The sequence below is a fragment of the Ranitomeya variabilis genome, chromosome 2 (genome assembly GCF_051348905.1).
Source record: "Ranitomeya variabilis isolate aRanVar5 chromosome 2, aRanVar5.hap1, whole genome shotgun sequence".
In the NCBI taxonomy this organism is placed as follows: Eukaryota; Metazoa; Chordata; class Amphibia; order Anura; family Dendrobatidae; genus Ranitomeya; species Ranitomeya variabilis.
In genome coordinates this window covers 733,896,154-733,906,398 of record NC_135233.1, presented here as the reverse complement: position 1 = coordinate 733,906,398, position 10,245 = coordinate 733,896,154, and the positions used below count along the sequence as shown (strand labels likewise).

The 10,245-nt window shown below is 45.3% G+C and overlaps 1 protein-coding gene across 2 annotated transcripts; it reads right to left on the bottom strand.

Moving 5' to 3' along the window:
* Positions 1 to 314: 314 nt before the first annotated feature.
* On the bottom strand, positions 315 to 10,041 carry SESN1 (sestrin 1). 2 transcript variants are annotated; one of them, XM_077289585.1, is made up of 10 exons: positions 9,799 to 10,041; positions 7,097 to 7,162; positions 6,733 to 6,927; positions 5,987 to 6,169; positions 5,660 to 5,896; positions 5,155 to 5,302; positions 4,841 to 4,953; positions 3,282 to 3,472; positions 2,974 to 3,118; positions 315 to 1,237 (listed from the first exon to the last, which is right to left on the bottom strand). In XM_077289585.1, exons 1-10 carry the CDS (start codon positions 9,880 to 9,882, stop codon positions 1,151 to 1,153), a joined length of 1,449 nt encoding a protein of 482 aa, XP_077145700.1. In that variant the 5' UTR covers positions 9,883 to 10,041; the 3' UTR covers positions 315 to 1,150. The 2 variants fall into 2 exon arrangements, with proteins under 2 accessions (XP_077145700.1, XP_077145701.1); XM_077289586.1 differs by having other exon boundaries at positions 4,841 to 4,950.
* Between the last annotated feature and the right edge of the window lie 204 nt (positions 10,042 to 10,245).

Below are 10,245 nucleotides of genomic sequence, written 5' to 3'. Positions count from 1 at the left end.
GGGGGGAGGAGGACCCCCCATCACCTAGAGTGGCAAGATTTGACATTACAGCTGTCCATGTCACACCGGCCACACAGTCCCCTGCAGAGAGCAGTCCTGGTCAATTGCAGATGTTTATTAAAAAAAAAAAAAAACACCACATCCCTCCATGTACTTTGTGTATCTTGTAATGTTTTTCCCCTTTATATTTAAGACTCCAGACAATTTTTTTATGACTTCTTTATTTAGAAAATATCAATAATACTGAAAAAGCGTCAAGATATTTACCAGTTTATAGTTCCGTAATACAAACCCTTCCATACATTTGTTTTCTAAAACCAGCTTTTTTTAACATTCACATCTTAAAATAAAGTTTGAAACTGTAAACCGCGAGTGTATTTTCAGCAGAAGCCAATGAGTAGTGAATCACTAAGACAGGCCAACTGCATCCCTCTACGCCTGACTGCTGGCAGAGAACACAGCAGTGCGATATTCCAAAGTGTGCACCCACAAACAAGAGGTATTCCACATTCCCTGTAGTCATAATGAACAGACCTTTTAAAGCGTGAAGAAAACTATGTATACACACACTTTAAGGAAGACAATTTTTAAAAAGTTTTATCCATCTCACAGCTTTTTGTACAGCAATATATACAGCCAATGATCAGCTGTAAAATGTGGTTGGAGTTTTGATAATTGCTGTATATCACAAAAACATGCACAAGTGTATGGGAATGCACACTTTCTATATGACGTTTTAGCAAGGCTCAGGTTGTAGCAGTATCCATGTGTTTATTTAGCTTAACAGGAACGGCTGCACCTTGTCAACAGGAGAGCAGCACGACTAAGTCCCAGTGGGAACACAAAGCACACGTTTCCCAATCCATCTTCCATACCTCCAAGAAGTCCATCACTGCAAAAAAACACCACGTTGCTGGATTCCAAAGTCCAGACTTGTAGGTGTTTACGAGTTGCAGGATTGCAAGGCGACATGTCTTTCACAACATTCAACTGTCAGCCAAGTAGGAACCAACCAGCTGATATGATGGGAATTATGGCACAATGGACTTTTAAAAAAAGATAGCTACCAAAAGGCAAAGGAAATCAGCAGTCCAGTGAGCCGATTTCCCTATGGAACATTCATTGTGGGATGTCACCGCAGACTGAGCAGTCAGGTCATATACCAAGTAATTGCTCTCAGAGCATAAAGAAGTTCAGCTTGCATCCTTGCTTCCATAAGAAGCAAATTAACGTGAACCTGCAAACAATAAAGGGGGGGGGAGGGGTGTTAAGTTTGCATCTTACAATCCACAATATCATGCACTGCCAAATAGATATAAAGATCAAAAATGAACTATGCACGTTATTTCTTTTCAACTAACTTTTGATCTGCCACATAGAACCTTACGAAACAGGATTTTGTATTATGTAAGGACAAGTTCTTCTAAATATATTTGTGGGTAGTAGATAACTCCACTGTTACAGTCGATGTAGAATGCGAGAACAGTGGGAAGACTCCTGATATGAATGGACGACATACTACTTCTAAGTTTTTGAAGTACCGGTAAATCCAAATGGACATTTTAAAAAGAGAAGCCTTCATGTCTGATAAGGTCATTAACCTGCAGGTTCCTAGAGCTAGGAAGGTGCCCGACAGTCATACTGAAAGTGCAGCACCCAGGACAAGTGAATTTTATTCCTCCTGTAAGCTGCAGGTTTTCAGTCAGACAGGTGTGCCGGCACAGCTAGTGTCACTGCACGCATTGGCTGAAAGCATGCCCCAGCTTTGCTGGCCATCAGTGAGAGTGCCAGGGTGCGATTACAGCCACTGCTCACAGGTTTGAGAGGTGACTGTATGACAGAGCCTGCAGCTCACAGGAGGAATTGTTTAATTTCTCAGAAGCGGAACCTTCCTAATGCTATTAAAGGGAACCTGTCACCACGTTTTTGGAAGATGGGATAAAAATAGCGTTAAATAGGGGCAGAGGTGGGCGTTACATTAGTGTGTTTGTTATGCGTTTATTACCCACCTAAGTTGCCGAAATACCTTTGCAAAGTCTCCGTTTTCGCCTGTCAATCAGGCTGGTCTGGTCAAAAGGGCGTCTTGTCTTCCCCCAGATTTTGCGTAGTTTTCCGTTGGTGGCGTAGTGGTGTGCGCATGCCCAAAGTCCTGAATCCTCTGCCAGGGGATTTAAAAGAGCGCGCTGTTCGTTTTCATTGGTGATCGGTGGGCGCGGCCATCTTCCTTTGGCCGCGCGTGCGCAGAAGCGGCGCTCTGCTGGCCGCGGCTTCAGGAAAATGGCCGCGGGATGCCGCGCGTGCGCAGATGGATATCGCGGCGGCCATTTTCCTGAAGCCGCGGCCAGCAGAGCGCCGCTTCTGCGCACGCGCGGCCAAAGGAAGATGGCCGCGCCCACCGATCACCAATGAAAACGAACAGCGCGCTCTTTTAAATCCCCTGGCAGAGGATTCGGGACCTTGGGCATGCGCACACCACTACGCCACCAACGGAAAACTACGCAAAATCTGGGGGAAGACAACGCCCTTTTGACCAGACCAGCCTGATTGACAGGCGAAAACGGAGACTTTGCAAAGGTATTTCGGCAACTTAGGTGGGTAATAAACGCATAACAAACACACTAATGTAATGCCCACCTCTGCCCCTATTTAACGCTATTTTTATCCCATCTTCCAAAAACGTGGTGACAGGTTCCCTTTAACTCGCAGATTGGGGCCATATCTGCAGGTTAATACTCTTCTTGAAGTGTGATAAGTGCCCTTCAAAAGGGTATCACCAAATATATAAAACATATGCCATGTCAAAGACTCAAAAGCTGAAGACCACCTATAAAACTAGTGGGTCTAAAATATAGGACACTCTTTCCAAAAACAGTCACGCCGTAAGTGTGACAATTCTAAAGTGACCAATATAGATGACAACACCCAGCCAAAAAGTAAGGACTGTGTGCCATTTTAATGCTGGCCATGGCTCACCTTCTCAGAATGTTTGAACTGCCTCCAGTAGCTGTCATACATTCTTTTGGTTGTCTTCTCTGGACTGCACACCACATTTTTAATGTAAACTTTAAAGCTGCGGTCCAGTAACTGATTGATTTCTCCATAGTCATAATCATCATATCTGTGAATGTGAAAAATGGTACAAATATGAGTATGAGAAAGCCAAGTGCGACAAGCAAGTCAGAAATTGCTAAAATACAGGCAATTAGGATGCAGATTTTTGGTTGTCATTAAATAAAATACACATAATGAGTCATGGGAGAAGACCACTGAAAATCTCTCACCTTATTCCAAACATACAATGCACATAGTTCCATATGGCCCGTCGCAATGTTGAGGTATCTACATCATTGTGCATTGCCATGGTGTTATACGTAAGGTTATATGCAATATGAAACTTCTCATCTAGTAGCTGCCCAACGTCTGGATAAAGACGATTAACTAAGGAGTAACCATGGTCTTCCCAGCTGAAATCCTAGAAGAAAAAAAAAAAAAAGAAAACAAAATGGTCAGTGGTTGAAAGACAATACATAGTGTAAATCTAGCTCAACTTATTAACAAATATCTATCACTCCCATTTGTTCATTAAATCATGTGTACAGACTTAACTGATCTTTAACCCCTTCATGACTGGAGGCATTTTTGGTTTTGCATTTTCCTTTTTGCTACCCTTCTTCCCAGAGCCATAACTTTATTTTTCCCCTCAATATGGCCATGTGAGGGCTTGTTTTCTGCCGGACGAGTTGTACTTTTGAATGGTATTGGTATTAACAGTGTCCTGGAAACAGGGGGGGGGGGGATTTGAAGTGTGGTGAAATTGCAAAAAAAAAAAAAAAAGGAAGTGCAATCCCAGTTTTCTTTTTTTACTAGGTTCACTAAATGCTAAAACTGACCTACCATTAGGATTCTCCAGGTCACTCAGAGTTCACAGACACAAAACAGTGAAAAAGAAAAAAAATTGCAATCTTTGTAGTTAAAAAAAAAAAAAAAGCACCATTTTTCCGATACCCATAGAGTCTCCATTTTTCGTGATCTCGGGTTGGGTGAGGGATTATTTTTTGTGCGCCGTGCTACTATTTTGGTGCAGATACGTTCTTTTGATCTCCCGTTATTGCATTTTAATACAATAGTGTTGTGGCGACCCAAAAAAAGAAAAAAAAAAAAAGAAAAATGTAATTCTGGCTTTATGACTTCGCTACACCGTTTAGCAGTCAGATTAATCTGTTTTTATTTTTTGATAGATCAGGCGATACCAAATGTGTGTTTGATATTTTTTTTTTTTTTTTTTTTATTTTGAATGGGGCGAAAGTGGGGCGATTTGAACTTTTATATTTTTTTGTTATATTAAAAAAAAAAAGAAACCCTTTATTCCACTATTGGCATGCTTCAGCAGTCTCCATGGGAGACTAGAAGCTGCCATAACCCGATCGCCTGCATGTAGAAGAATACCTCACTTGCTATGAGCACCGACCACGAGGTGGTGCTCTAGGCAATCCGGCATTGACAACCATAGAGGTCTCCAGGAGACCTCTGGTTGTCATGCCAACCCATCAGTGACCCACGATCATGTGATGGGGGGGGGGTCACCAATGAGCGGATTTTTGGCGAGATTGACAGAAATGCATTTTAAATACCACTGTCAGCATTTGACAGCAGCATTTAACGGGTTATCAGCTATGGGAGGATCGCGATGTAAGGTGTCAAGTACTGGAAAAGGTGCCGGCTCATCGCCGGAGCCCACACCAAACAGGGGGAGTCATCCAATGATGGATAGATCAGTCATTGGTCGTAAAGGGGTTAAAGGAAGAAGAAACATCTGTTCTGCCAGTCAGAAAACACTTACCTGTACTCGGAATGTGGGGACATGCATCCTGCGACGAGAGAAGTCTTTGTAACCATAACTTGTGTCTTCAAAATGTGTTGACACCTCTCTTGCTGGAGGAGGGTCTTCATCTTCTATGGAAAAGAACAAACTATCATCTTTTTTGACCATGCTTAGAATGTTAAGAGATTTTACTTGTCCATGAGCTGTATCAGTATGGTGTATTTTAAAACACACTTCAACCAAGACTTGAAAAGTGATAAAGGGAATGGATACAAATATAACCACAAACTGCCATATAAATTACCAGTGTGGGCCAACAAGATTTTCCATACCTGTAGCAAAAGCGAGCATGCTCTCAGTCTTCTCCCTTTCAAAACGAGTAGCCATTTCTTCCTGACTTGCTTCTTCTTCATCTCTACATTCTTGGAGCAGTTTCATTTTCTCCATGAGAACTTCAACTTCATAAGAAGAATCAGAGCTCTAGGAAAAAGAAAGAAAAAAAATATAAAATAAAAATTCAGTCCTAGCAGGTAAAATTTTCAATACACACATCAGGTTTTCCCAAAACCATGAAACTGTATCTGCTCTTTTTCTCTAGTACTTTTACAGATTAACTTAAGTTTTTGGTTCCCCCCCCCCCCTTCAAGGAAGTGGACATGCTTCTAGCAAGAAGACTTCTATATTACATGCAAGGGCTTACCCTCAAGCCATATTCTTCCAAATTATGGGGTATTTGCCAATGGTTATTTTAAGCACAAAAAAGGTAAAAAAAAAAAAACACTAGCCTACACCTGGTTCTAAAGAATGTAGTCACTCTAAAATGGTCTACCAACTTACCAAGCTTCCGGCTGTCAGACGGCCCTCGTTTCCTCCATGATTGCCATTCGTTATGTCACAAATGCAGTAGTTGCTGACAGATGGGGGGTGGAAATTGTGCCCACTGTCGCCATGAATTTCTGGACTGACCCCACAGCCAAATGTGAAGGAGGCCAGGGAGTGATAATGAGCAAGAAGAACGACTGCATGGATCAGCTCTGCCAAGGACCAACTGTGCTCCCCAGTTTTTAGCAGTTTCTGAAAAACAAACTAAAGGTGTTAAGTCTACAGCAATAAGGCTACAATGCTGGCAACTGGTTTTACACTGATCGTGCTAAGGGTCTTTACCTCTATGTGTTCTTTTGTTATCAGCCAAGGCCTGTGTGCCAGCAACTTGTTCAGCTCTCCTAGATTACGGAGCTTGAGAGGAGCATTTTCAAGACCATTTAACCACTTCTGGTCCCCTCCACTCTGAATAAAGTCATTGACGTGTAGGTTAACAAGGTAGGAGCACTGATGCCTGGCTGCAGCCTGAAAGGCCAGATAAAAACATTGTTAGTACACTGTTAAGGCCCCGTCTCACTTAGCGATGCTAAAGCGATCCCGACAACGATACGACCTGTCAGGGATCGTTGCTGCGTCGCTATGTGGTCGCTGGTGAGATGTCAAACAGTGAGATCTTCCAACGATCGCTGCTGCGATCTCACTGTTTGACATCTCACCAGCGACCTGTACAACGATGTCACATGGGAGCTATTATGACAATTCAGTGTCTGAGTCGTCAACGAGGTCGTTGGTAAGGTGTCAAACACAGCGATGTGTGCTACCCAGCGGGACTCAACGATCAAGAAAAGGTCCAGGCCATTCCGACACGACCAGCGATCTCACAGCAGGGGCCTGGTCGCTGCTATGTGTCACACATAGAGAGATCGCTACTGAGGTCGCTGATGCGTCACAAAACTTGTGACTCAGCAGCGATCTCGCTAGCGATCTCGCTTAGTGAGACGGGGGCTTTACAGGGCAATCAAGTCTATAACAGAACAGGTGAGCCTTTTATGGTGTATGGGTGCATATACACCACCAACCTCACTTACCATAATCCCTATGTAGTGCTGATAACAGGCAGGTAAGGGGCCATCCATCTGCAACAAGTAATGCTGTGTTTTCAGAAAGCTTTCCAAGTACTGTGGGTGAAAAACCATCACTAGGGCGACATTATCCAGCCGCCCCATATCTGCAAAAGCATCAGCCAACACCATATTTTCATCCTCCATTCCGACTTGTAGAATCTGTAGAGATCAGAAAAGGTCAATAAACTTAGCCAGGCACAGCAAGTAGTCTACAGAAATAAGAAACCCCAAGCATTCAGGCCAAACGCCTTTTCATATTGATACATGCATTTCTGAATGGAGACAAGTTATTTTTACAACAATACTTGAATAAATAAATACTACCAACCTCTTCTTCTGGGATGAATCTGCTAGGCCCCTGGCCTGCAGGGCGTGGGATTCGGACACTCAATTCCTTAAAAGAAAGAACAATCCAAGTATTATTTCCATGCAGCCACTGTTTAAGAAGCGATCACTTCACATAGGTCCATGCACGGTTGTGATGTCGCCAAGTTATAAGCTCACTGCGCAGACGATCGAAGCCCTGGGAAATATTTACATTACAGGTTTACTATAAAGCTGATCAAATACCATGGGGACAGGATCTATTATACAACATGAATGGCTCTCTGTGGTTTCCAGACATTTTTTTTTTTTTTTTTTTCCATAAACACTCACTTTCCCAATTGTACAAAAGGATCAACAACTATGGGGTCAGAGGGAGCACAGCAGATATTGGGCACTGTGCAATATAATCCTTCATACCGCAGCTCTGCTTAGCACTGTGGCATGCATTACTGACACCGGACTGTATGTAGTGCCCAATATATAACTGGTCCTTCAAACTGCAGCTCTGCTTAGCACCGTGGCATGCAGTACTGACACCGGACTGTACACAGTGCCCAATATATGACTGGTCCTTCATACTGCAGCCCTGCTTAGCACCGTGACATGCATTACTGACACCGGACTGTATGTAGTGCCCAACATATGACTGGTCCTTCATACATTACTGACACCAGACTGTATGTAGTGCCCAATATATGACTGGTCCTTCATACATTACTGACACCAGACTGTATGTAGTGCCCAATATATGATTGGTCCTTCATACCACAGCCCTGCTTAGCACCGTGGCATACATTACTGACACCGGACTGTACACAGTGCCCAATATATGACTGGTCCTTCATACTGCAGCCTTGCTTAGCACCGTGGCATGCATTACTGACACCGGACTGTATGTAGTGCCCAATATATGACTGGTCCTTCATACTGCAGCCTTGCTTAGCACCGTGGCATGCATTACTGACACCGGACTGTATGTAGTGCCCAATATATGACTGGTCCTTCATACATTACTGACACCAGACTGTATTTAGTGCCCAATATATGACTGGTCCTTCATACATTACTGACACCAGACTGTATTTAGTGCCCAATATATGATTGGTCCTTCATACCGCAGCCCTGCTTCGCACCGTGGCGTAGATTACTGACACCGGACTGTACACAGTGCCCAATATATAACTGGTCCTTCATAAAGCAGCCCTGCTTAGCACCGTGGCATGCATTATTGACACCGGACTGTATGTAGTGCCCAATATATGACTGGTCCTTCATATATTACTGACACCGGACTGTATGCAGTGCCCAATATATGACTGGTCCTTCATACCACAGCCCTGCTTAGCACCGTGGCCTACATTACTGACACCAGACTGTATGTAGCAGTGTAATTCTGTGCACACAAGTCCGCTCGGACACTGTTCACTAATTCTGCCTGCTCAGAAATCTGATCTGTTGCATAACTTATGCAAATGGATGTAGAGGGGCCACACTGATTATGCAGTCTGCCTGGATCCTGTTTGTTTCTATAAGGTTAAGGTAAAGTTAAAAAAAAAAAAAAAAAAACACGGGAAGGAGTCCTCCATGCAGAATTGACTCTCCCAACAAAAAGGAAATACGGAATATAATAAATGGGGCCCCTCATGTTCTGTTTGCAAAACTGATGCAATGGGTTCCTGAAGCGGAGCACCCGAATGGGAATGTCTGCACAGAGCCTTACATATTTATTGTATCCTCTCAGAACTGCGCAGCCCCACACATGCAGCGCACCAACATACTCCATGTCAGCACATCAGTGTCCTCTGGCAGGAGCAGGCATTGCTCTGCAGGATGGCTGTGAACGTTCCTTTGTTTCCTACAGGTAGCCTGTGCTTACTGCAGAGGCAATGCATCACTTATCTCTCCATGCCAACACATGCCACAGTCATCGGGAATGCCAACCCCCATGGGACAGGATTAGAGCTGAGACAAGTTTTTTTCCTCATTGGCCACCAGTCATGTTACTGGCCTGATCGCTCATCTTACATGGGACTGCTAATACACACAATCATGACATACAAAGAGCTGCTGAGGCGTAGAAACGCTTCTTCCAAGACTTCGCCAACTCTTCCAAGGCTGGACAGGTTTATCTGTAATAGCAATGCAGCCCCTTCCTGCCAGGACGAGGGGCTCACTACAAGTTCAATGTCCCCTGCACCTCTTCCTGCCCGGACATGTCTCTGCATGTCTCATAGGACAAAGTAGCCGAGAAACGCAGCAGATCGTACAGCACAGAACGACGGGCAACACTGCGACATCGCACGACAGCAGATTGGGTGAGCCTTTCCAAAGTGACTGACTGACAAGCACTTGGCTGTAAAGGGGGGCGCGAGAGCTTCCCTACAAAACAACCGGGATCGGGCTGATGACAGAACGATCGTCAGATTCCTAGAAAGTGATCGTTCTCCGGAGCCGTGTATAGAGCCGGGCGATCACAGCTCTGCCGCTTCACCTGCGCGGAGGGTCGGGGCCGCTTCACCTGCGCGGAGGGTCGGGGCCGCTTCACCTGCGCGGAGGGTCGGGGCCGCTTCACCTGCGCGGAGGGTCGGGGCCGCTTCACCTGCGCGGAGGGTCGGGGCCGCTTCACCTGCGCGGAGGGTCGGGGCCGCTTCACCTGCGCGGAGGGTCGGGGCCGCTTCACCTGCGCGGAGGGTCGGGGCTCACCTTGACTTTGTTGTTGCACACCCCGCTGCAGCGACTGCAGAGGATTTCTGGAGCTGGCACAGCCGCCCGTGGGGACAACCTCATGGCTAGTAGAGTCAGTGACACACACAGCTGCCCGTCCTCTCCACAGTGCACTCCGCGCTCTATTGTTAGGAGCTGGCCGGCGGAGCTGAACCTCCTCACGCCCCTCTCTGCAGCGCACAGACGGCGAGCACTGCCCTCAACTAAGCTTCATAAACAAGTGGAAGAAGGGCGGAGCCAAAGCCCCTTACACGCCCCCTCAGGAGGCTTGACCAATAGGAAAGCATTTAGAGTTAAAGCCTCTACCAATCAGGAGAGTTCGGCGAACACTGATGAAATGAGGGCGGGACTCCTGGGCAACCTGACGTAATGTGGGCGGCAATCCAGTCTGTGAAAAACAAGATGCTCTGAAAAACACCACAGGCT

Coding starts and splice junctions, on each gene's coding strand:
- SESN1 (XM_077289585.1), bottom strand. CDS start 9,882: ATGAGGTTGTCCCCACGGGCGGCTGTGCCAGCTCCAGAAATCCTCTGC. Junction 5,303..5,659: donor GTCTGACAGCCGGAAGCTTG/GTAAGTTGGTAG, acceptor TCTTTTTCCTAG/AGCTCTGATTCTTCTTATGA. Junction 4,954..5,154: donor CATGCTCGCTTTTGCTACAG/GTATGGAAAATC, acceptor TCTTTTCCATAG/AAGATGAAGACCCTCCTCCA.